General features: G+C 49.5%; 1 protein-coding gene across 6 annotated transcripts in view; it reads left to right on the top strand.

The window, feature by feature from the left end:
* OPCML (opioid binding protein/cell adhesion molecule like) overlaps window positions 1–26,352 on the top strand; it is a 297,413-nt gene that overhangs the window by 264,288 nt on the left and 6,773 nt on the right. For 4 of the 6 annotated variants that reach the window (XR_005259700.1, XR_005259699.1, XM_038161315.1 and 1 more), the window contains 5 exons: window positions 6,842–7,074; window positions 16,263–16,388; window positions 16,670–16,816; window positions 16,893–17,013; window positions 17,408–17,559. Coding sequence is in view for 4 of the 6 variants with exons in the window: in XM_038161315.1 (XP_038017243.1) it covers window positions 6,842–7,074; window positions 16,263–16,388; window positions 16,670–16,816; window positions 16,893–17,013; window positions 17,408–17,559 (779 nt within the window). In the remaining 2 variants the exon portion in view is untranslated. The remainder of the gene's footprint in view (window positions 1–6,841; window positions 7,075–16,262; window positions 16,389–16,669; window positions 16,817–16,892; window positions 17,014–17,407; window positions 17,560–26,352) is intronic. The other 2 variants (XM_038161316.1, XM_038161314.1) reach the window with 1 other exon arrangement.

The following is a 26,352-nucleotide window of genomic DNA, read 5'->3' as shown; positions in this document are numbered from 1 at the left end:
TGTCAGAAACAAGTGAAATCAGGTTTGGAGGAGTATTGGGAGGAGTACCTGACCTTGCCCAGCCCCCCTTTCCCTTGCCAATGATGTTGTCAGGGTGAGGTGTGTCCCTGCAAGCTGGAAGTAGAAGCAATGAGGAGTGAAAGAAGGGCTTTACAAACTGGAGGGAAAGCCTGGCTCGCTTTAACAGAGCTGACTGTTTCTGGATTTGCTCGATGTGGAGCATTAATTCAGAAAATCCCGTGAATGGCTTTGGGGAGAAGATGTGATCTGTCAGTGGGGGCACCGTGCAGCAGCTCACCTCACTGAGCATCCCTTCCCTTCCCTCTTCAAACTACAATTGCTTTTTAAGCCATCTGCAGCACAGCTATGCCTGTATCAGCTTTAGCATCTCCCTGTGCCACCTGCCGTGCTACCCAGGTCCACCCCTGACTGCAGGGGGCTCAGACCCCCCTCCCTGAATTAATGTCAGCTCTAGCTTGGCAGCGACCCCTTGGCAGCCTTTGCATGCCCTGGGTTGTCACAGAGGCCACCCAAAGCCCTGCGGATGATGGGCACAGAGCAGCCAGTGTTTTGTGTGACATGGACCCCTCAGGGACTGCGTACTGAGCATTGTCTTGACTTCTGATGCCTCGCGCAGACGGCTCCCGCCCTCCTCATCATCTTGTTATCATTCTAATGTCTGGGAGCTGCAGTCATGGACCAAAACACCATTAAACTATCTGAAATGGAGCAACTCGACAGCCTCTGCCCTCACAGGCTTATTATCTTTGCAGATGGATATTTTATATTTAGCAGTTGCTAATGTATCAATTTGGACTTTGATTTTTCACAGGGAGCAGCTTCTATTCTGGTGCCTGCTGGTGGGCAAACTGCCACTCCAGGGGAACCGCCAGGGACAAACCCTTCCTTGTCAAGCCCCAAGCTTCTGGGGAGGGCAGAAGGGTCCCATAGCCCTTGGAGGGCTTTGGGCAGGGGGTTGTTGGTAGGGAACAGGTTTTCCAGTGGCCTGGAGTGTGTTTGAACAGCACTGGGAGCTCTCGGGGAATTGGAGCAGTAGCAGGGGGGCCAAGCAATTAATTAAACTTGCAGAGTGAGTTTTGCAGAGTGAGCAGAGTTGTGTGTGGCTTTGCAGGAGGCAGTGGTTGAGTGGCGTATGGTGGGGAGGGAGGAATGTTAGGGAGAAAAGGAGAATTGATTGGGCTGGCCAGGCTCTGGTACACCCCATGCTCCTTGTTTTCCCAGTGGGTATGGGTGTGGTGATGGATCGGGACATGCTGAGTGGTTGGTGAAGCCTGGGTGGGTGGTGGTAGTGCTGTGTGATGCCATATATGCATCCCAAGTGCCATCTGTCCTTGGGGTGCTGGGATGGCATGGGGATAGCATAGAGCTGTATCCCCTGTTCTCAGCATGCTGGGATGGCATGGAGCTGTGCCCTCTGTCCTTGGGGTGCTGGGATGGCATGGAGCTGTGCCCTCTGTCCTTTGGGTGCTGGGATGGCATAGGGATGGCATGGAGCTGTACCCCCTGTTCTCAGCATGCTGGGATGGCATGGAGCTGTGCCCTCTGTCCTCGGGGTGCTGGGATGGCATGGAGCTGTGCCCTCTGTCCTTTGGGTGCTGGGATGGCATAGGGATGGCATGGAGCTGTATCCCCTGTTCTCAGCATGCTGGGATGGCATGGAGCTGTGCCCTCTGTCCTTGGGGTGCCGGGATGGCATAGGGATGGCGTGGAGCTGTACCCTCTGTCCTCGGGGTGCTGGGATGGCGTGGGGATGGCATGGAGCTGTACCCTCTGTTCTCAGAGTGCTGGGATGGTGTGGAGATGTACCCTCTGTCCTCGGGGTGCTGGGATGGCGTGGGGATGGTGTGGAACTGTGCACTCCACATCCAGCCACTGGGAAGGATGGGAGAGAGGGGAGAAGGGACACTGTGGGTGCCTTGGAGAGGAGACAGAGTGGACAGGAGCATGATGAATGAAAAAGTGCTTTGTGCCCTCCACCCCCCAATAAACAGCACGGATGGCAGTGACGGAAGCTCAGGTGGTGCAGTCCTGCCCTCGGGAGCTACCATGTGAGACCTGCTGTCACATGGCGCAGATGCCATTGTCCCTGCAGATAATGTGGCGGGTTGCATTGTTGGGAGAGGATTAGAGGAGCTGCAATGTTTTGATGGCCTGCTTCTCATTTGCATCTTGAACAAAGTGGGAGCACAGCCAGGTTCTGTTCTTTTGTGTTTACTTCTGAGGAAATGTGTTTATTTCCGATGATTACAAATAAATCTCCTCTGCCTTTGCTCCAGCCGCCCAGAATAAAAAACATCCGGTGCCCCTTAACTGTGTAGCCAGGGCGAATATTGGAAGTGCAGGAGAAATCCCATTAGGAGTCCCTGGCAAATGCGATCAACAATTTCTACTCAAAGACAAGGGTGTTTGTTCTGCCCCTGTGACAGGTATTTTTGGTTGGAGGTTTCCCAGGGTAAAGCATCACCTGGTCGCTGTAGAGGGGCTTCACTCCCGATCTGGGTGAGCTATTTTAGCCGCTGAAAACTGGGTCAGCCGGCAAGTTTGCAACTGGTTTTGGCATCTCCATTTGTCATCCTGACGAGACATGTTACCTACAGGAGAGAGAAGCAGTTTGGGGTTGAAGGGCCATAGAGGAGTTTAAAAGTAGAGCATTGTTGGTTTGAACAAGGAAACAGGAGAGGTTTGAGTCCTGGAATCATCAAGTATTCTCAGCTGGAAGGGACACACAAGGATCATTAAGTCCATGTCCTGGCTCTGCACTGGACAACCCCAAAAATCTCACCATGTGTCCAAACAAATGGACAACAAATTTGGGTTGATCCATCCCCCCAGCCTCTTGGCAAGGACAGGGACCAGTGGTGTTGTCCCCTAGGTACAAACACATCCCCTGGGTTTCTTAGGATGTGCATCAATGTCTTGGGGTCCCATGTATCCCATTCCTCAGAATATTTTGCACCCATGGAGAGGGTTTTGCAAGACTTCCTGTATGGCTCCAACTTTTTCTTTTTTTTTTTTTTTCTGTTTATCCCTCCAAATTACTGCCAGAAAACTTGTGCTGACCCTGGACCCAGTACTTCCCTCACCATGGGGAAGGCATTGAGGGCAGCCCCAGGCTCCTCTCTCGTGTTCAACTGCGTCAGCAGAGCAGGAAAGGTCTGTGACATGGCCAGAGAATGCAGGAGATGAAGGTGGAGGGTGTTATGGCTCAACCCACACGTAGGAGAGAGGCTGTCAGTGCTCATTGATGGGGCTGAGAAGGAGCCTGCTGTGGGAGCTATGTGGGGTCTCTCCTAATAGGTGCAGGAGGAGGGAGACAGGCACTGTGTGCCACCACACACAAAGAGCATATCAGCAGAGCTATCTGTATTGTTGACATTAAGTGAAATAATTCCATGGCAAACTTCAAAATTAGCATTTAAGAATGAGGAATAAGGGCAATTAGAGGGGAAGCAGCGCAGCGCCGGTGCCCCCAGCTCCCACCCTCATGCATCTTCTCACGCTGCTGCGTTCAGGTTCATCACCCTCGTCTCTGATGGAGCACTGGGATCCCTACAGCAGCTCTCGTCCTCCTGCAGAGTGAGGGGATCAATATGGGTCTCAGGAGATGAAGCCTTTGAGAGCCCACATGTATCATTGTGAACACCGTGGGGGCCAGAGCTCCAGCAAAGCCTGGCATCCAGAGCTCCCCAGCCACTCTGGAGGAGAGCAGCAGTGGTTGGAGGCAGCTGAAGGGTTACAGATGGTGAAAAGTCTCTGCTCAGAGGCAATGAGGGTGTAAGTGGGATGCAGAGATGGAAGAGCTGATGGCACAGGTCACATTGTGCAAAGAGGGGATGCGTGGGGGAGCTGGGATGCAGTGTATGCTGGGGGCTGATGATATCATGCCCGAGATATTCCCCCTGCTTTGCTGATGGGCTTTCTCGAGGTGAGTTGCAGAGCCAGGATAAGTTTATTTCCCTCCCATGTGACAGGTGTTTTATCGTCTTTTGTCCCTTCTGGAATTGTAAGGCAGTTTCTGGAGATGGATACGGTGCCTTCAGGAAACTGTTAATGGGGGTTTGTCTTTGGTTTTAATTAGATCCCTTCAAGGGAAAACCTTCTGGCCTGCTTTATTATCCAGCTTTGTCAGAGCTTGTCTGCTTTATCTAAACACTTTGCAGAAGTCTCTTTACCTGTTTGCTTACTGAAGACATTATCATAATCCTGGTCAATTGGAAAAGGGGAGCAAAGACGGCTCGGCAGACAAGCGAGTGCCGAGTGCCGTCAGCTTAGCAGCTAATGGAGATCACTTTCCCAGACAGGTAAAGAAGCTGATGAGGTGATCCTTGTGCCAGAGTATCCATCAGCATTCTCTTTGTAGCGCCAATTGCCAGGGCACGGGAAAACTGGTGGTGGAAAAGTGAGGCGAGCTGAGAAGATGCCTCCAGGAATGCCATGTGCTCTGTGCCAGCTGATGGGTGGGGCTTTTCTGCTGGTGGTGGTTCTGGCACATTCCCAGGAGGCACAGGAGGGCTGTTTTTTTTTTCTTTTTGTCTGGCTGTCTGTAGCTGCAGGGGACAGTCTGGGCTCCAGTGGAGAGGAGCATGATGCTGCACAAAGCCAAAGGGACTTGGTCCTAAATTTGCTATTGAGTGGCAGAGGCTGAAGAGTGGGCTGGAGAGATGGGAAGGAGGAGCCTTTTCCTCCTTGCTCTTGGCATGGGTTTGTTACAGAGGTCTCAAAGTTGCTGCTTCCTGCTCATTCCAAGTGGTTCTGAGGGCAGTCACCAGTCACCAGCACCACGGACAAGGCAGGGTGATGCTGTCCTTGCCCTCCCTCCTGTGAGAGTGTCCACCTGGGCATCCCTGGGTGCTCGTGCAGTGCAGCTCTGAGATGAAAGTGTGAGATGTAAATGCAGAATGAACCACCCCATTTCTCAGGTGTCCTGGACTGGCCCCAGATCTCCTCAGGAAGCACATCCCATATGCACCAGCTGAAGCTGGGCAGCAACAGTCGAACCTACTCAGTGCCGGCACGAGCGTCTCATCCCTGTCACTTCAAACCCGAGTCCTTGTGCTTCACCCCTAATGAGGGGACCCGAGAGTACCTCGCAGGGCTGTAGTCTGGATATTTATATGAGCGCAGACATGCAAGTTGTCTGTTTTACATATTGCTGCCCTGATTTTTCAGTGCACGCAATGAATAATTTACGGAAGCCGTGTGTAAGTATCTCTTTATTATTCATTATAATGAAGTGAGACAGCAGTAATAGTCCACTAGACTGGAATCCCCCAGGGCCGAACTTTACTCGGCTGAGCTTAGCTCTCCCCCAGTAATTTGAAGGAAGAGAGGGCTCGGCTTCCTGACAAGGACAATGCTGTCTGCCGGCACAAGGCTGCCCTGGTCCGGCAGAGCCGAGCTGGCGCCGGGGCATGTCTGACACCCGGCAGGCTCCCCTCGTGCCGGCGGTGCCACGGCAGGCGTGGAGGGCCATCCGTCTTTCCCGGCGTCCATACGTGATGTGGCTGGCAGAGATGTACAGCTCCTGCAAGGGGAAAATTACTTGTTTGCAGGAGAATATATGGCTCATTCCTCTGAACCGAGCACCCGGGGGGACCCTCAAACATGCCAAGTATCGCCCCTTCCCTGCGCCCGATTAATAATCTCGATCGAGGTGATGCTCTGCAATCTCAGCAAGGGAGGCATATAACACCCCCAGAGCCTGGGCAGGAGAGGCACTGCAACAGGGATGAGGACAGGAAAAGCCTCCCAGCTGCTTTCTGAATTTACAGGCATGTGGAGAGGGACTCGCACGAGTTCCTTGATTGACTGTAGATGCCTTTTCCTATGATCTTGGCTGCACAAAGCTGCGGCAGGTCTGCCACTGCTGGCACTAGCTCACATCCAGCTTGATTTTCCCTTTTTTATTTTTTTTCATGCCAAGAGAAAGCTTCCCTAGCCTGGTCCTCAGGTGGTAAAGGTGAAGCTCCCAAGGGATGCTGGGCTCTTAATTTAACCAAACACTCAGAGCTTTTGCTGCAGATACCGTGGCAGCAGCGGAAAAGACCACAAGTAGATAGATGGAGAAGAATCTATCAAAGAGCATGAAAAAGCCATGTTTTCCAGGAAGATTTTAATTCCCTTCCCCCCCGTCCCATTCTTTGCCAAGTGTAACTCAGCGCCGTGGACCGGAGCTGCCGAGCTCCTGCACGTCTCAGAGCGGGGAGGGTGGGAGCCAGGCAGGAAATAAATAATGGAAACGACCGCGTTGTGTTTTCAAGGCACTTGTAGGATTTACAGCTGCTTATCCAAATGTTCCCTTCCCTTCCCCGTGTGCTGGCTTGGCCGTCTCCGGCTGTTTCTCTTCTTCCCCTCTCCCTGTGCGTGTGCTGTGGCCCCTGTCCCCAGCAGTGGGGGTGTTTATCACCCCGGGGATGGCTCGAGGGCTGTGCCGACAAGCTCAACTGTCAGCACATTTTACAGCTTCATCTGGAATTCTCAGTGCACAGCAAAGGCAAGGGGGGCTGTGGAGGTGGGTGAGAAGGACGATAGAGATGGTCTGCCTGGCCTGCAGAGGTCAAACAATGGGAATTTTGTCTGTGGTTCCCCAGTTGTGTGTAAAAGAAAAAGAGAGGTTTTATTTCTGGTGAACCCACTGTTTGTGTGAAATCTCACGTGGTGGGGGATGTGGAAACAGGGAGCACAGTCCCAGCATGCAGCATCTCCCTGCTGGCAGAGCCGGGGAGCCACCCTCCCATCCTGCTCCCATCCCTCTTTGGGACCTGGGATGCTCTGTGTATGTCCCATTCCAGGTGTGTGACCCTCTGTGTGTCCCCTCCAGGTGTACTGTGGATGACCGGGTCACGCGGGTAGCGTGGCTGAACCGCAGCACCATCCTGTATGCCGGCAATGACAAGTGGTCTATAGACAACCGTGTGGTCATCCTGTCCTACACCAAGACCCAGTACAGCATCAAGATACACAACGTGGACATATACGATGAGGGCCCCTACACCTGCTCTGTGCAGACAGACAATCACCCCAAGACTTCACGTGTCCATCTCATCGTGCAAGGTAGGTCTGAACGTGCCTCATGCTGTTGCTGGATGGCTTGATCTGGAAGGCTGCCTGGACTTGGGAAGGGTTTGGAGGCCATCTTGATAGTTGAGTTGGGGCTGCTTCAGAGATTGCATGGCATGGGAACAGTGGTGTGGACAGGTGCCCACCATGCCAGGAGGAGATGAGCGTGCATTGTCTCAGCCTTGCTGTGTTGTAAAGATGTAACATGGGGCAGAGGAGTCCTGAGAACTGGTAGTGGGGCTGCTGAGCTCTTCTTTGTTCCCCCTTTGCCTGTCCGTGCTGTGAATTTGATCTGTCTCTACTGCTTGGCACCATGTCGCTCAGCTTGCTCCATCAGGGATTCGTTAGTAAGGTGCTCAAGCATGTGTTCAAAGATGCTTCAGGAGAGCCAAAAGCAATGTACTACCAGGCACGGAGGAGAAGCAGATCCCAGCAGCACAAGGCTTCGTGGTTTTGAGAGAAAGGTCGAAATCGCTGTGGGGCCATGAAGGGCTCTTGGCACAGGGCTTCATAGGCAAGTGTATCAATATAGCAGATGCTGTTGGGCTGCAAAGCAGTGTCCTGAGGCTGTTCTGATGGGGGGATACAGGTGCTGGCAGATCAGAGGGGCCAGTAGCTCTCTGATGGGGGCTGCCTCTGGATTCTTGCGGCTTTGCACCAGCTACTGGCTTTTGTCCGGTCTCTAGATTAATTTTTCAGAGTTAGTGTTAGTTCAGGTTAGATAAAGATAATGAAAGTTTCCTAATCCTCTTAAAGAAGATTTATTTGGCTGAGTAGAAAGCTCTCGGAATACAATAAAGCGTGTATAAAACTAGGACCTAATCTTTCCTTTAATTTCAAACAGCTGATGGGTATTGATTTTGCAATGAGCAAATCTGGAAACTTTCTCAGCCTCGACACGTCTCTGAGAAGCCCCCAACAGAGTTATGTATGTATTTATGTACCCTTCTCATTGGCTAGAGGCAGGGGTTGATTGTGGTCACCTATCCAACAGGTTTTCCTGCCTGGTGGTTGTGGGAGTGTGTTGGGAAACCCCAGATTGTGTGCACCAGGCTGCAGTGAAGAAGGGGAGTGCTCACCTCAGGAAGAGGGGAGCAGAGAGCCACTGGAAGCATCCCTCCATCTCTTTGTTTGGAGCTGTCCCTCTCCTCCTTTTCGAGCTGTGTGCGAGCTGTCCATCTGTGAGGTTTAATCTGTTTATCCTGTCTGCTCTCTAATCGTGCTAATCCATCCAGTCAACAGCGGTGAAGTATCCAAGTGCTTTGCACCTAATGAAATCAGGTGAACTGGCGGTGGTGCTCAGCACCCGCTGCCCTCACCCCTTTCTCAGGGTGATGCAGGCACTTGCCAGGCACAGCCAGGTGAAGGTGAGAGAGAGTTTGTGTCCAGAGTGATGGTCTGGTGGTGAGGCATTCCTAACTGTGCTGGGGAAAGTTTTTTTCCTGGTGTGAGCAAGTCCTGTTGAATTGCTCCCACCGCAGCAATGGCGGCTCTCAGCAGTGGTTCTCAGCAGTGTCACTTCTGCACAGCTGGAGGGAAGCATGAGAGGAACTGGGGGTGCAGGCACAGGTCAAGTGGTCCATGCTGAGCAGTGTCTGTACTTCCCTTTCAGTGAGTTAAGCTCAAACCACACGGTTCGCCCAGCTGAGAAAATCTATCTGTAGGTGCCTTTGATGAGAGAGGCAAATCCTCCTGTGCTCTGTTCCTGGTTCAGCCTGAGGAAGAAAAGTGTGGAGGTGCCATAGCAGCCATCCAGCATCTGAAGGAGCCTACAAAGAAGCCAAGAGGGTCTCTTCATCAGGAATTGTATTTAAAAGGAATAATGGGTTCAAACTGAAAAAGAGGAAGATTAGGCTTTATGTAAAGAAGAAATTCCTTTCTGTGAGGGTGGTGAGACCCTGGCACAGGTTTCCCAGAGAAGCTGTGGCTGCCCCATCCCTGGAAGTGTTCAAGGTCAGGTTGGAGCAACCTGGTCTAGTGGAAGGTGTCCCTGCCCATGGCAGGAGATGGGACAAGATGATCTTTAAGGTCACTTCTGACCCAAGCCATTCTATCATTCAGCTCCACTGCTGTTCCTTGGTGGCTAAATTGTGCTTTTTGTGAGGGTGAACAACACGCAGTCCTTTGCTCAGTGCTGAGAGGAAAGGAATGATTTTCCAAAGATGGATTTAGTCCTGGCTGTTACTGCAAGCAGAGAACACACTTTACAGGGATGGGAGAAAAGCCCTGTGCTGGCCTCAAAATTGTGGTTTAGGTCTGTCCTCTGTTTTTTGCCCTCACTGTGCCAGCAGGATGCCAAACAAGCAGTAATGACCAGTTAGCAACTATATTCAGGTCAATTAATTTCTATTTGTATTTTGAAAAACTATAAGTTGGCCGGAGAGAGTATTGATTCTTTGTGCCCGTGTTCAATTGGGTTTTAATTGTGCTACTGAGGGGCCCGGCCTTCCCTCCCAGCAACCCAGCAATAAATCTGCCAGGGAATCGCCGTCAACAGTAAATGTGTCTCTTAGTAGCACTATTAATATGTCTCTTGCATTGGTTCATTGCAACAGCCGTTAACAGGGTTTATAAGAGCGTAGATGGCAGGAAGCCAGAGGGGGTTTTTTTTTGTTTCCCTTTTCCTCTTTTTGTCAGGAGCTGCCTCGTGACAAAGGGATGGATGCTTTCAGAGATAGATGTGATGTTTATGGCACGCTGGTGTGTTCTGGGGAGAGTGTGGGATGAAGAGAGAACAGGCATTTAAGCTCATATAAGCAGAAGATGAGCCACTCTGGCCTCTCTTGTCGTAAAGGCTGGAGTGGAGCTTAAATGGGGTGGACCTTGGTGAGCCCTTCTGCCTCTGGGGTGAGCAGTGTGAAGGCCACCTCTCAAGAAGGGGGAGAGGGAGAGCTCCTGGGAGGTGCAGGCTTGCAAGGAGGAGCTGGGAGACCTTAATGGCATCATGCTGCAGGATGGTTTTTGGAGTGAGGAGTGTGGTAGACCATAGGCATGGCAGAGCCCTGCCTTGATAGCTTGGGCTGCTTCAGGTTGTGCTTCACTCTGAAACGTGGAGCTCAGGGTCAGTGTTTTGGTGGAGGCTGTGATCCCTTCTGGTGGAGATTTTGGAGGTGAACATTGTTACTGGCCATCCCTACCTAACAGTGGTCTTGGTATTTCTCAGATGTCCTCTGTTCCTGATTCATTTAAGGAACCCTTCCCTGTACTGCCTCAGTCCTTCTGGCCATACTGAAGCCTCTCCCAGCTGTTGGTATTGTTTCTCTTGTTTCTGGTTGGCACAATCCATTTTCTGTCTCAGTGTTTGCTGCTTTCCTCACCCTGGGAACCAGGACAGGTTTTGAAGGGCCATGGCCTTCCTTTACGGGGTGTGGTTGTGTGGTGTGTTATCCAAATGCACCTTGGGATGCTCTCCTGGAGCTGGTCCTGTGTCTCACTCAAAGCAGCACCAGTGCAGCTGTAGCTTTTCCATGAGTATTTCAAAACTAAACTGAGACTTTTATTTTTCCCTTGTGATAACAACTGGCTCCTTTGGGTTCTCAAAGGGCCACCTTTGAGACCTTTTTGAGATTCTTTTTATCTCAATTGAGATCTTTTTCTCCAAAGAGAAAAGGTTGGGTGAAAAGTTGCAGCCAGACCCCTATCTCAACCTTCCTTCCTTCCCAAAGAGGCAGAGGATGGGCAAGAGAGTGAAAACGGCCAAATGAAGGTGATGCGGGAGCAATGTGATAGTGAATTCAAAGGCAAAGCGGCCCAAAGAAAATCTGGAAGGAGTAGCAAAGTTTGAAGAAGGAGGCAAATAGAGGGGGAAAAAAAACACCCAAAAGAAAAAAAGGATGAGAAGAAAAGCCCAGAGTCCCTAGAACAAAGGAAAGAGAAGGAAATGTGCGCACACAGAAAAGCACCAGAGCATCAAAAGGGCAGGAGGCAGCAAAGGGAAGAAATGAAAGAGCAATGAAAGAGTGAGAGCAGGGAGAGGGGGAAGGTCTGGAAGGAGGAAGAGTCAGACTGGCAAGCAGAAAACAGCACACACTGCCCAGATGGGAACAGCCACTGTCCCTAAAGTGCCTGCCATGACATGCCAACCCAAAATCCAGATGGGAGAATGGGAAAGGGGCAGGATGGGGTCCAGCTGACAGCATCCTTGGGCTCCCAGTCTCAAAGCTGCCTGAAACTGGTGAAAAGGAGCTGTCGGGATGTGCCACAGGGACCAGCAGCAACAGATGATTAATTACTGCAAAAAAACAAAACTGGGGAAGAGGAGGGAGAACTGGTGAAGTTGTTTCCCCATTATATTTCCGAACAGAAAGAACGTTTTAGCTCGTGCACAAATAGCTCCCTGGGAAGCACTCTCACTTCCTAATTGTTCATAAATTTACTGACAGGTGGTTACACAGTAGGTATAACACTGTGAGTTTCGGTTTTATTGCTTTCCCTGTCTCAACATGAAAACTTGGAGAAAAAGGATGCACTGCGAGCAGTCGGGTGACTTCGCCTGGAAAAGGGTGCTCAGTGCCTGTATTTAATTTTTGCCATATTCCTTCTTGTAAATCCCACAGAGATGCCACAGAGCATGTTTTACTGGGGGAATGCTGTGAAAAGAGGGTGTTCAAGACCTAAAGCAAAGGGAAAAGGAAGATATTACCAAAATGGAGTGCCTGTAGAAAATGTGAGGCCGTGACACACAGCTTGCTTGGCAGGGAAATTTGACAAAAATCGTTTTGTTGACCAAACTGTAGCTTTTAGAAGTGCTTAATCCATTATCTCAATAAAATCATCTCTGATGAGCCTCTCAGACTGGGCTGTCAACAGAATGGTTCGATCAGAGATGATCATCATCGCTGCTGAGAAGCAACATGTTGTCAAAACTCTCGATGTCACCTCCTTGCCCCAGCCACTTCCCCCGTGGGAACACTGAGGTGCATTTTCACAGGGTTACCCTGTGTGTCCTTGCAGGTATCTCGTGCACCACAAAAGCAATGAGCTGGAGAGAGGGAAAATGTCCATTTCCATCTGCCAGCCAGGAGCTGGCTCTCAGGTGCCCCATTTAAGGCCATCAGCCCCAGACAGGAGCTGTTCTAGGGAAGGTCTCGCATTGCTGGTGCCTTCAGCAGACACGCAGGGACTGGAGGAGGCCCCGTTGCCACCCTGCTGTGCTTCTCATCAGTGAGGGAGATGGAAGGTACAGGCAAAATGTGAGTTTTCAGCATATTTGCCTCCTTTGTGCTGACTTTCTGTACGCTAATGAGACCTTGCACAGTGACACCTCTGACAGCCCCATCCTGCCTGTGCCGGGGAGGCTTGTGCAGAGCTGGAGATGCCTGGGGCTATAGGCAGCTGGGGTGCTGGGAACGGAGGCAGTGTCATCTCCTGCCGGCATCCGACCCCTGCTAGGGTGACAGTCCCTCTCCCTGCTGGTGACAGCATCACCTGTCACAGGACACAGCTGGACACTGCAGCTGCAGAGGTGAGGGAGCTGCATGAATGCTGCATCTCCCCAGGATAGGAGATGTGTGAGAGGGGATGGAAAGGGAGGTGCCAGGGCAGAAACACAATGTGCTGTAGGTGTGACAGTGTCCATGGAGGCTTCAGAGCTCAGAAGATGAGATGTCCCTCTCTGCTGTCCCTATGGGGACCTGTCCCCCAAGTAGGGGTGGACCAGTGGCTGTTGCCTGGCAGTTTGAAGAACCCATAGTTATCTGTCATCTCCCCTTATCAGCAGCATAGGAAGACATCTCTTTTAATGGATTAGAAGCTAATGATGTGGAGGAGGGACATCAGTTGCATGTGTCAGCCACTGTGCTCATGCAGGCTCTCCGCTCCGAGGCGTGCAGCAGTAATGATCTGGCAGCTAAAAATAATCCAGGGCCACAACGGCGAGTGGCTCCGGTAGGGATCGGCGCTCCGGAGCGGCCGGGGATGAGTCAGCCTGCACACGGTGGTGTGCGTCACCGTCATGTGCAGCCACCGGTCACGCAGCGATTCCCGAGGTGCTGTTTGCTCCCCACATGGTTTAGCGGGGAAGAGACATCCCTGCGGGCAGTGACCGCCCCTCCTCATGCTTGGGTGTCTGGTAGTGGCTCACCAGGTCTGAGCTTTGGCGTTGCTTTTGTCCCCAGATGGGACAATGAGGGCAAAGCCACCACTGGTGCCCAGAGCAGGTGGCGGGATGAACATATTGGGGAGAATCCCGCAGATATCCTGAGTGTTGCACAGGATGGGAAGTGTCACCCAGGTGTGATCCCATGGCTAGCCCTGTAGGGCCCAGTCTGTCAGGTGAGGGGAGGGATGGCACCTCACAGTCCCCACAGGTGGTGGCAGACACTGGCATGTGCCTAGGTCCCACAGAGAGTGTGGATTGGCGCATCAGGCAGTGTAGGTCTCAAGTGGTAAAGGATGGAGATAAATCATGGGCTTATTGTTATTGAATTTAGTGGCATCGCTTTCACATTCAATTTCTCTCACTGGCTTTCCGAACAAACAAGAAATTACAGTGAAAATGTATTTTTTGGCTTACCAAACCTTATGCATTAACTTCCCTGTGATTAATATTACGCAGGGCTGACGAAACCCTCTGTGCGCCACTCGTCGCTCCGGTGAGACCATGCCACTCGTCGCTTCCTCGGGATTTATTCTTTATTCAATTTGCTTATAGTTGAAGACTTCTGCAAGGAAGGACTATGGATAAAAGGGGATAGAGATGGTGTTCTGCCCTGTTTTTATCACTGCAGCTCTACAGAGCAGAGGGAGGGAAATGTAGAGAACCAAAGGTAATTCAGGGAAAGGATGCTCTCAGCAGGTAAAGGACTAGGAACAGCACCCACAGTCATGCTGGAGGGCTACAAGGCATTAACAGGGTCGCCTGACCTGGGAGGGGACCAAGAGAAATCTGTGGGGGTTGGGAGAGCCTTTGGACTCCACCCCCAGCACCAATCCCAAGCTGTCACAACCTTGAGACAAGGCAGCTTTGGTGGGATGTGCTTGTCAGCGCGGCCATGCCTTGGCCATCCCTGTCTCCTGGTATTGGCAGGGTGTGGCTGTGGTCTGGCTCTATTCACAGGTCATATTTGCCATCAAATTCGCCCTGCCTGCATCCCTAAGTGGCCCTAGTTTCCACCCACTCTTCCCATGGCAAGCCACCGTGTCCTTGAGACACCATCCTTGTCAGCCCAGTCAGTGGGATCTATAAAAATGTAATCAAGGTCCTTTGATGTCCTTCTCCAAGTCCTGGTAACCTCATAGGCAACGATCACAGTCACAGGTATCGAGCTGCCCAGTGGGGTCCCCGTGCTGTCCATGGGTGTCCCTCCACTGCATGTCCCTGCTGGCTCACAGGGACATTCCTGATTGGATTAGGGCTGGCAGTGGAAGCACGGCCATGCTTCCCTGGCCTCTGGATGTTCAGAAAATGCAATTCCCCACTGTGAGACCTGCTGGCATGTGTGTGTCAGCATCCTTTGCTCAGGGAAGGGCTTTCAGGCTGATACGTGGGTTTGTATGGCTTGGGGTTTTCCGAATGGGAGCACTGGGACTGTAGTGGTTATGGGTAGTGGTAATTTTTTCCATAGGAGTGAAAGTGTTTCTGTGCCCAGGAGGGGGACAGGCTCACATCTGTGCCCAGAGCACGAGTTTCTGCATCTCATTTTGTACTTGTGGTTCGGGACTCGGGGAACAGGAAAGGGATGTTAGCCTTGGAGGAACTGGAGGTGTCTGGGAGGGCAAGGATAGAATGATGACTGTGATTTTGCTGATGCCCTGCAGCACATACCATTGCTCTAGTCCAGCATCTGCAGGCAAAATCATGCAAGGAAATGACAGGCTGCCATCTGGAGCAGGGGTGGCATCCCAAGGTCTCAGCATCCCCTAACGATGGTGATGTCATCTCAGACCAAAATTGCTCATAAGGAGGGCTGGTTTGCAGGGCTCAGGAGCAGATGAAAAATGCTTCAGTCATGGGAACCTTTGTCCTGGATGTTCTTGTAGTTTTCAGATGTTCCTGGTGCCAGTTTGAGGAGCTGTTACTGGAGGGGAGAGGTGGAAGGATGCTGGTAATATGGATTAGTGTTATCTTGTCTGAGTGAGGAAGGGCCATTTACAGCCTTCCTGCAGCTCATTGTGGCTGCGCTGTCGGAGTTGGCCAGTTCTGCTCCGAGCGTTAACTACGTTTTCCAGCAGTTGCCGGCACACACTTTTCATTTTTGGATTGCTGCTTTCCCCTGAAGGACTCAGACAATCTCCCTCTGCTATAACAGACTGTACTTCTATATTAATGTGTCAAGTTGCTGGGAAATTTACTGCCTTGCAGAACCCATAGGGCTGCAGAGCCCGCACCGCATCTTTGCCATGGCTCATCCTTCTGTGCCGCCTCTCCCACGCCAGGAGAGAGGAGAACCTCCCTGGGAGTGTGAGGAGAGCTTCCCTGGGGGTGCAAGGAGACAGCCCCTCTTTCCTTTGCAGGCAGTGCTGGTGCTGGCCACAGTGGTTTTCAGGTGGTTATCCTGGAACCCCAGTGCTGTGGGAGAGCCCTGGGTGCAAGGGGTGGGCATCAGATGCCACTTGACCTGGGCTTTCAGCGTGCTGTGTGCTTGGGGAGGGGGCACTGGGCGTCCTTTCTGGCATTGCAGGTATGGTGTTTCACTTAGGGAGGGTTGTTAAATATGGCCTCATTTACTCCCTGGGGTGCAGACCCTTTAGGGGGTTGTGTCCGACAGCCCAGAGTGCCAGGAAGCAGCATCGGCAAGTGAGCTTTAATTGCTTTTTGCCATGGCCAGGGATATTTATGGGTACGGAGATTGCCAAGTTATTTATTAGATGGAGTATCTGGGGATAGAGTAATATAAATCACCCTGGCCAGTATTGAAGGAGCAGACGCTCAGTAATTTAAACAGCTTTAATAAATATGCTAAAATATGAGCCTTGTCGCAGGCCATAACGAGAGCTGGTTATCGGGGTCTTGGCCATGGAGGGGGGGGGCTGGCACAGTGAGAGGACCCCTCCACACCCCAGATCCATGCTTGGCTCCAGTCCAAGATCCTGGTTTGGAGATGTGGAATTGCTGACTGGACAGGGCAATGGAGGGGACACCAGGGTCATACGATGTGACAGGTCTCATGGTTGGGGCCTCTCAGCTGCGCCTGGCAAGCTGGTGTGCTGATGGTGCCTTTGGTGGCCTTTATGTCTTGCAGTGCCCCCCCAGATTGTCAACATCTCGTCGGACATCACCGTGAATGAGGGCAGCAGCGTGACCCTCATGTGCCTGGCCTTTGGGAGACCGGAGCCCACCGTCACGTGGCGGCACCTCTCTGGGAAAGGTGAGCCCTTGCCTGGTGGAAGAACTGCCTGGGTCTGAGGAGTGGCCACCCTGGCCTGTATGGGATGCATGGTTGTTCCGTAGAGGCGGTCAGGGTGGCATTAAGGTGACTCACAGTCAGAGGTGCTGACATTTTGGTGTGGCCTGGGATGGGGCTGAGGGTGCTTGTCAAGTGCTTCCTGGGTGAAGGGGATGCCAGATGCCCAGGCAGGGGGTGTCGGGGCAGGGGCACAGGGAAGTTCCTGGTGTTGGTGTTCATGGGTGACGGTGCCACACGTTCAGCACATCCCCCAGGGCAGACCTTTGTGAGTGAGGACGAGTACCTGGAGATCACGGGCATCACACGGGAGCAGTCCGGGGAGTACGAATGCAGCGCCGTCAACGACGTGGCCGTCCCGGACGTGCGGAAAGTCAAAGTCACCGTCAACTGTGAGTGCAGGACACAGGGGAATGGTGGGGGGTGGGTGCATGTGGCCCAGTGTGACACAGCAAGATGTCTCTGCAGACCCGCCGTACATCTCCAATGCCAAGAACACGGGCGCCTCGGTGGGCCAGAAGGGCATCCTGCAGTGCGAGGCTTCGGCTGTCCCCGTGGCGGAGTTTCAGTGGTTCAAGGAGGACACCAGGTGAGGGGCTGCAGAGGGGGTGGAGGATGGGAGGGTAGCCACAGCCTTGGGGGGACAAGGTGAGGAGGTAGAGAGGTGACAGTGCCTGAGGCCGTCATGTGGAAAAAGACTGGGATCAACTCGTTTTGGTGGGTGCTCAGCTAACAGCTGAGGAAACCCCAGAGTTGTTTCTCCCAGGGATGGTGGCTGGGGGACACAGGGGTCAGGCTGGGTTATGGGATGGAGAGTGGAATGAAGAGTTTGTCTTCAACTGGGATGCACAAGTCCAGTGGGGGAAGATGTGGGTGCATAGTGGCTTGGCTGGTGGGAAGCAAAGGAGTGCCCAGGGAGGGGTAAGATTCACCCCAGAGCCCCAGCCCCTCTCTCCCAGCACTGCTATCGTGTTTCTCTGCAGGTTAGCAAACGGGCTGGAGGGAGTGCGCATCGAGAGCAAGGGCCGCCTGTCCACGCTGACCTTCTTCAACGTCTCGGAGAAGGACTACGGCAACTACACGTGCGTGGCCACGAACCAGCTGGGCAACACCAACGCCAGCATCATCCTCTATGGTAGGTGCCGGTTTTCTGCAGTAAGGTGAGGTGACAAGGAGGAATAAGAGAAGGAGAGTGAAGAGGAGGCATTTGGAGAGGAGGAGGATGATGAAGAGGAGGAGGAGGATGAGGATGAAGAGGAGTTTGAAGAGCATGATGAGGAGGATGAAGAGAAGGAGACTGCTAGACGGTCAGTGGTGGAGTCATGGAGCAGAGCTGGCTGTATTTGGTGTTCCTGGTGCATTGAGGTGCCAAACAGCACAAACCCCGAACAGTGAGGTCCTGCCAGAGGATGCTCAGAGAATGAGATCTGTGTCAGCCCAACACTGGGTGCACAGCACAGTTGCCCACAGTCGGCTGAGCCCTGGTGTTGCTGGAGCACAGGGATGAGGAGGGAGCCTGGGACAGGTGAGAACACGCTCTGGGTGCACGGTGTGGGGTTTCCCTTGTTTGCTACTGGCAGGACTGCCAGCAGTGATCACGTTGTACTGGCAATAGCAGGATAGGTGACATCAGCCTGGGTGATTCAGGTGGCCAGGGCAGGAAGGTGTTTGAGGAATGGTGTCATCAAGGACAGCTGTCGCTGAGGAAGGTGGTGTGTACCTGTGGAATGTCCCTTTGGCATTCTGACAAGCCGAGAGAGCTGTCACGATCCAAGGGTGGACAGCAGGAGCCTGCCTTCCCCCAGCAGGAGGGAGAGGATGGGAGTCAGGTAGCAGGCTGTTGAGAAGGAGAAGAGTTTCCACACCAGCTTGGACTTTGGATGGGAGGACAGTGGGAGCAAGGCTTTGCGCTGTTGGGGGGACCTGGGGGGTGCTTGGTGTTTTGGGGTGGTGGGAGAGGGCATGTCTTTGGTTTTGGTAGCGAGGCTGGCTGGCCCACTACCAGCTGGAGATGTTTTCTGCTCCACTATGTTCTGTTGTGTTCTGTAGGGTTGTATTTGGGCAGAGGCTGGTCCAGGCGTTTCTATTCTAACCAGTTCTCCTCTGCCCTGGCCTGATTTCTTCTCTTTGGGTCCAAGCTCTGGGTTCTGTTCCCTCTCCACTGCCCGATTCTGGTCTCTTCTGTTTTACCTTTTTGGTGAAGAAATTTTCCCAATATCCAGTATCGTACAGCAGAGTATAATAGACTATATATAATACAATATGATACAAATATAATGTAGCACATATTATTAATAATAATATATCAATAATAAATATATATAGATATGAAAACAACTGCTATTCATATATTTAATAATAGTGTATTGTTGACATATATTATTATATATAAGCACATTATTTTTATTATATATTATATATTATACTCATCGTATATAAATTATAGAATATCTAGTATACATTCTTAGTTTTTACATAGTACAATATATAACTTACAATGTATATGAGGTATTTTATATATATATGTTTTAGGGGTATAGGAGTTAGAGTGGCAGTGCTGAATTGATGGTTGGATTTGATGCTCTTAAAGGTTTCTTCCAACCTTGATGATTCTGTGACTGTATATAGTAAATACTGTATTTATGATATTTAGTACATAAACAAGTACATTAAATTTCCAATCAAATTTTCCCAATATCCATTTTTTGTTTGTTTTCCTGTCCTGCTGGCACTCTTTCACTTGTTCTTTCTCTGATGTGAGACAAAATAACATCACCTAAGTCTTTTTTCCATGACTTGAAACCAGACTAAAGAAAAAGTTGCAGTGGAGGTAACTCCCTCTACTCAGAAGGGGACTAGATTAGGGATTTTTGGTTTTGTTCCAAGCTATTACGTGGTTATCTTTTATTTGACAACATCTGTTTTCAGGCATTTTTCCTTCTCTCAGCAGATAGTGTTGCTCTTTACACATTCCTCCTGTGACAGCACAGCAATCCTCTCACAACCGTTATTAATTGATGCCAACATGCAGAGAAAACAAAATTTCACCTTGTTTTAATAAATTAATCCCACAAACACGTCCAGCAGGCTGAAGTGAAGTACATTAGAGGTGATTGCATAGATGGCAAAACAGGGATATTAAAAATTATCCATAAAAAGTGAGATGTAGAGCCCAATCCTGTGGCTCTCCCTGCCCTGTAGCAGCTCCTGTTAGTAGTGGTCTGTTCAGCAGAATACTGATATTCCTTTAATCCTTATTTTATAAAAGGAAGATTAGGAAAACATTTACTAGTGAGACAGCAAGAAAAAGCATTAGGAAGGAAAAGTTAAAATGTTCCATTTGTTTTCTTGTGGGTATTTAGCTGCACCAACACTGAAGCCTAAATTTGTCTTTGAAAGGATATTGGCACATCCTTTGGATATTGCTGTGTGAACACTCAGGATACCTAAAGCTATTTTAATTTCATAACTTTTAATGGAGAAAAAGGCAAACATTCATATTCTATTCCCCCCTCCCATCTTTCAAGAGTGTATTGAGTGAAGCACACTGGAGCAAGCAGGCCATGGAGTGAGCTCAAAAAGGAATTTGAGCAGGTGGGATTCCATCCCTCCTCAAGGATTGCGCTTTTTTCATTTTGTGAACATGTTGTGAAATTCAACAGCTTGTCTGTCAAAACTGCAGCTTCTTGGAAACACAGGGGAGAGTGGAGAAGATGGGCTCTGTGGAGAGCTTCTATTTGGGTATGTGCGTGGTGTTTCTTGGACAGTCTCTACCAGCCTTTGCCAAAGGGGAGAGGAGCACAAGTGGTTGGAAATCTGCTAATTCTTTTATTTAAAGATTTGATGTCTGGGTTCACTTTTTGGCAAGCACATTGCATTTTGTACTTGCTATTTATATATGGAGATAGGGGGAAAAAAATCACCCAAACCTGGATCTTTACATCTCTTTTAGATGGAGTGTGTCCCTCAGTCACCAAGGGAAATTCCCCCAAGACCCCATTCCAAAGTGGGAGCTCTGGGATCTTTTATTGGCCTTTTCCATTGAAGAGCTATTGGAATAAAGAGAGATGTAGATGTTTTACAAAAGATGCCATCTGCATTTTTCCAACGTTCAGGGTCTCGTTTCTAGTATGTAATCTTTTTGATTGATGATTGGGTGAGTTAACTGAAAATAAGTTAAAATACCAAGTGTTAGATGTGATTTAAACCAATTATTCTATGGAGAGATAAAATCTTTTCATGCTTTATTGTGCACTCTCTTAAGAATCAGCAGCTTCAGACTAAATACATAAAAGCAAGGGAAAGCAATTATGTCTTTAAGAATAAGAGCCCTGATTCAATATTTAAAGACTGCTTGACTTAAAACACTTAAAACACAAGTAATAGAATCACAGAATGGTTTGGGCTGGAAGGGACCTTAAAGTTCATCCAGTTCCACCCCCTGCCATGGACAGGGACACCTTCCACTATCCCAGGGTGCTCCAAGCCCCATGCAACCTGGCCTTGGACACTTCCAGGGATCCAGGGGGGCAGCCTCAGCTTTTCTGGACACCCTGCGCCAGAGCTTCACTACAAATATTTGAATTTTGCAAAAAGAGAATCAATGCAAAACATATGCAAAAAAACAAACAAACAAACAAACAAAAAGTAAGAAATAGCATCTTTGCCCTGTTTACCTATTGCTGTGGAGTGTCTGTGATTGCAGTGATTTTCTGTGTTTATTTGTGTGCACAAACCAGTAATCTGACAAAGCTAGGAGATATTAGGAGTGGAAATTAGTAAGGAGAGGAGAAGGTGGCAGTGTGTATTCAGGGAGTATAAATATCTGAACCAGGTCTTTTGTACAGGAGAGAAAGTAATTACCCCACATCTACTTTTGTGCATTACAGGAACTTCGAAGGGCAGGCAAATCTGTCCAACTGCTCTTTTGTGTCTGCCACCAGCAATGCTTTTCAGGTCAAGGGAGCAGCTCACACCTCATTTCATCATTCTTCAAGTTGCCACCTGCCATTATTAATAGCCCACAAAAAGGCTGAGCTATGTAAGCTCCGTAGTTGCTGCCAGAGAGTCTGGGAATTGAAATCCCCAGCTGTATTTTGCTTTCAGGAATGTGCTGTTGGACAGCTCAGGGATTGGTGGTCACACATTGCTGTGCCCTGGTGGCACAGCCAGCCCGGCTGGAAGCAGTGGAGGGGACAGAACACTGTTGGGTGGGGAGTTACAAAGGCTTCCGTTCTCTCTGGTCAACAATAAAATTATTTTTTCGTGTTAACTGAGTGGATTATGCTGTGTGGATATTCTGGGTGGGATCAGGGCAGATGTCAATCAGGTGCCTGGTGCTGGGGCTGGCTGTGCTAGTGCATGGGGCCTTGACTCTGGGCTGAGCCATCCATTCCCTCAGCATCTTCTGCTCCAAACACCCCTCGGAAATGGCAACTCTTCTCTGGAGCCAGGCTGGGAGAGCTGGGAGTGTTCACCTGGAGGAGAGAAGGATCTGGGGAGACTTGACTCCCTCCCAGTGCCTAAAGGGGCTCCAGGAGAGCGGGAAAGGGCTAACTCATGGGGTTAATTTGGGTTATTTGGTCAACTAATTAGCATTTGGGGTTACCTGGGACAGACTCACTTTCCATAAAGTACTTTATGGTTACTTTAGATCATTGGGTTACTTTGGCGCAACCAACTAACATTTGGGGTTACTGTAGATCACTGAGGTTAATAGAGGTCAAACTTGTTCTGGGCAGAGCACTTTGAGGTTACTTGAGGTCAACCAGTTACTATTTGGGGTTACTATAGGTCATTGGGGTTACTAGAGGTCAAATGTGTTCTGTGCAGAGCACTTTGAGGTTACTTGAGGTCATTGCTTGAGGTCAACCAGTTAATATTTGGGGTTACTATAGGTCATTGGGGTTACTAGAGGTCATTGGGGGGTTACTTGAGGTCAACTAGTTCATATTTGGGGTTACCAGAGGTCAAACTTGCTCTGTCCAGAGCAACTTGAGGTTACTTGGGGTCATTGTGGGGTTACTTGAGGTCAACCAGTTACTATTTGGGGTTACTTTAGGTCATTGGGGTTACTTGAGGTCAGCCAATTAACATGGCATTATTTGAGGTTGTGTTCCATCTCTGAGGACCATGCTGGGCTTTGCTGAGTTCAGCCATTTTTCTTGTTCCTCTATTTGAGGTCACCAGCTCCATCAGTGACACCAGAGCTCGGACCTGAGTTTGTGTCCCTGTCACAACTCCTTCTGCTCCATTTCACACCAAGGAACCCCCATGTGCTGTTGCTGTGTCACGCCTGCCTGCCATGGTGCCAGTGTTGTGTCAGTCCCACCATCACCCCAGCTTTCCTGGTGACTTTGAGTCACCTTGGCACCATGAGTTGCTCATGCCAGGCTCCCTGGCCCTTCCCTCTCTCCCCTGGCCCCAGCTGTGCCTCCAAATTCCATCTAGCCCATGTCCTGTGAGCACCTGCCCCTCTTGGCCTGTCTGCACATGAGTTCCTCCTGCATTCAATTTTTTGGGGAGAAGACGTAGATCCTGAGGATCTGGAGCAGAGCGAAGCTCTCCAGCTCCACCTCTTCTGCCTGGTACTCGTGGATCTCTGTGTCCCTCTGTCCATACCGACCTTTACCTTCTGCAGCTGCAGAGCTGGTGAGATGTTTCAAAGACACCAACACAGCTTGAAATCTTCAACCAGGCTTTATTAGACAATCATTAACATGACACATCACCCAGGGATAAGCTTTAATCATATCAACACACAGGTAAATAATTAGTCTTTAATAAACTTGGCCTAAATTTAGCTGTGAATCTCAAATAGGAGCACTTTCATGGGAGGCAGAGCTTGTGCCATGGCGCTGTGGTTTGGGCAGCTTGGGAGGTGAGGAGGAAGAACTTCATGTGTGGTGAATAAAGCCAGAACTGAAGTGGGATATCTTCTTTTTCCTCCGTACTTATCAGTGTTCTCTTCTTCTCCATCTTCCTGTGAAGGGATGAGGAACAACTCCCTCCTCTTCACTGAGTTGTTTTGTTTGGTAGGGTTTTTCCCAGCACATTCCCTGTTATCCTGTGGGGTTACTTTGCCTTCACCTATTATCTTCTCTACCTACTATACGTGTGGGTTTTTTTCTTTTTCACACTTTTATTTCCACTTGGTCCCTGTATTTCACATGTGCAGTTGTCTTCCTGTGTTTGGTACTTACTCTGTGTTTTCCCTTAACTTTTCCATGAAATGCCAATTGCCGACTTTGCCATTCGATGCTGTAAATAATCCATCTATTACACCATGCTAGAAAATGCTTACCTACAGTCAGTGCTCACACTACCACACTGTTCCAGGGTCTGTGTCTGTGGCAGGCCTTAGATCTTGCTCAACTTCTGTCTCATTTTTGTGTGCAGGAGGCCACCACTTTTTGTTCCTTGCTCTGCGCTGGGTGGCTGTTCCGTCACAGGGGGGAACATCCCTGTTGGAGTCTTCTTAGAATCATAATTTGAGTTGGAAGGGACCTTTTAAAGGTCATTTAGTCCAACCCCCCTTCAATTAGCAGGGACAGGCCTTGAAGGATTATGAAGTTACCTGAGAGAAAATATCAGGAAAAATCCCATCCTGGGGAGGTTGCCAAGACTTACTCGAGATGCCTCTGGTCTCAGACATGAGCTAATGGACAGGCTTCCCCCCAGCAGGTCCCTCAGACTCTTTCAGTTATTCCTGTTCTCAGACATGAGGAATTGGACAGGCTTTCCCCCATTAGCTGCTGTTGCAGTCCATGGGAAGCAGAGAGGAACTGTTGTCTCTAGGAAGGAGAGGCTCCAGCAGCACCCTGAGTGTGGGCACATTCCCTTCCTGTTTCTCCTGAGTCCTGAAAATGAAAAGCAGCAAGAGACACATTCTAAATTCTTCATCTCCATGTGTCTGTATCTCACCTAGAGAAGGGTGAATGTTGCATCAGATTGGGAGAAGTGGAGTAGAAGGCATGACACTTCCGTCCTGCACAGAAAGAAGGCAGGAAAAGAAAGTAAAAGCTACTTTTTGGTGCATGTGAAGGGACTGCTTAGCTCTGGAAGCATTTGTGCTATTCCCATGGCTCACACTGGAGTTGAAAGAGTCTCCAACACAGGCTAAGAAAATCTATTCACCACAGACCCACTGATTCCTTCTGATCTTTATATTCAAGATCCTAGGAGAGACTAAATCCCAGCCTTGCCATCTGTACTCAAATCAAGGTCTCAAAAAATCTAAGGTTGCCTCAAGGAGAAGGAAGGAAATAGCCAGGAAAGGAAGAAAATAGCCAGAAAAGTGGACACAAAATAAATCAAGAGGAAGAAAACTAAAAGCAAGCAATAATAAATAACTGCAATAATAAATAAGCTGAGTAGGGGCAGCCAGAGTCCAGGTGCACTCACACCTCAGTGCCCAAGCAAAGCAAAGCCAAAATATTTGCTGGGCTGGCAGGGCTAGGGAGCCTCGGTTGAGTTCTCTGCCTGTCCCAGTGGGAGCTGTCCCTTTCCCATAGAGAGTGGCAGTTCAGAGAACACACAGGAGTCACAGGCAGCCTGTGATGAAATGAGCCATCTGCCCTGATTTTGTGATTGTATCTAATTACTACTTTATTTTGTTCCTGTATCTTTATTCTTGTCTCTTCTGTACAGTATCTTTACAATCTTTACAAGGCCAAGCTGTCTGATACCAGAATACATTCTTCCACAGAAAGGAATAAATTTAAGACAAAATGTTTATTTTTTTTAGTAATGAACCCAGCATTTTTAGTTTTATTTCCTCTCTGTATTAGGTGACTTATCTATTTGGGAGCTTTCCAGCTCAACCACAATGCAATTGCTTTAGGATAGATTGTGAAATTTCTAAAAGTGTCATTAAATCAAAGCCAATAACCAGTGCAGAACTGCGAACTAGAAAATAGTGATAAGAATTAGTCACACATTAAAATCCACATCTATAGAGATGCTAGAGAAAGGCACTGATTTAGCAGTGTTTGCGCAGGTGTAAATACATAAAAGTTTAAGGCTAATCAGCATTTAGTATTAAATCTGCAGAAATTTTCACTATTTTTATGATTTTGGATGATGTGCTGAGCTGCTGCCATTGGTTTGAGGGGTGAAAATCAAAGAAGAGGGAGCAGTGACAGGTCTGAGGAAAACCAAGCTAAGAAGCCCTCTCTATTCTACCTGCAAAGGCTCTACCTGCCCCTCACAAATGTGGGTTTCCACTTGTCATATCACAAGGTCTATTCAGCGAGGAAATGTCTGATTATGGCATAGTTCTACCCCTCTTGGATCATCATGTGCTCTTATAATCAATTTTGTTTGAGCATGGGCATGACACAGCTTCTTGTTCATCACTCAATCTTCCCATCATTTCCTTCACCTTCTGGCAGTGCTTGGATTTAACATCTCAGACTCTCCTTTGCCTCTTCCTGAATTAAGATAAATGCTCACAAAAAAATCAGTAGATAAAAAGACAAGGAATAACACCATCCTGAGGAAATTATTGTAACTAGATATGATTTCATAGAATCACAGAATGATTTGGGTTGGAAGGGGCTACAGGAGAGCTGGGAAAGCACTTTTGATAAGGGCATGGACAAGGGGGAATGGATTTAAACTGAAAGAGGATGAGTTTAGATACTGGGAAAAAATTCTTCACTTTGAGAGTGGTGAGGCCCTGGCACAGGTTGCTCAGAGAAGCTGGGACTGCCCCATCCATGGAAGTGTCCAAGGCCAGGTTGGACAGGGCATTAAGCAACCTGAGATAATGGAAGGTGCCCCTGCCCATGGCAGGGAGTGGGACAAGATGGTTTTTAAGATCCCTTCCAACCCAAACCATTCTGGGATTCTATGATGAACCCACTCCAGGTGACTGCAGGCCTGAGAGCATATTCACAAATGCATAAGAATCCCATTAACTTCATCC

This window comes from Motacilla alba, chromosome 24 (genome assembly GCF_015832195.1).
Source record: "Motacilla alba alba isolate MOTALB_02 chromosome 24, Motacilla_alba_V1.0_pri, whole genome shotgun sequence".
Lineage (NCBI taxonomy): Eukaryota > Metazoa > Chordata > Aves > Passeriformes > Motacillidae > Motacilla > Motacilla alba.
The sequence above is the reverse complement of the archived record's forward strand: the minus strand, read 5'-3'. Positions and strand labels throughout refer to the sequence as shown.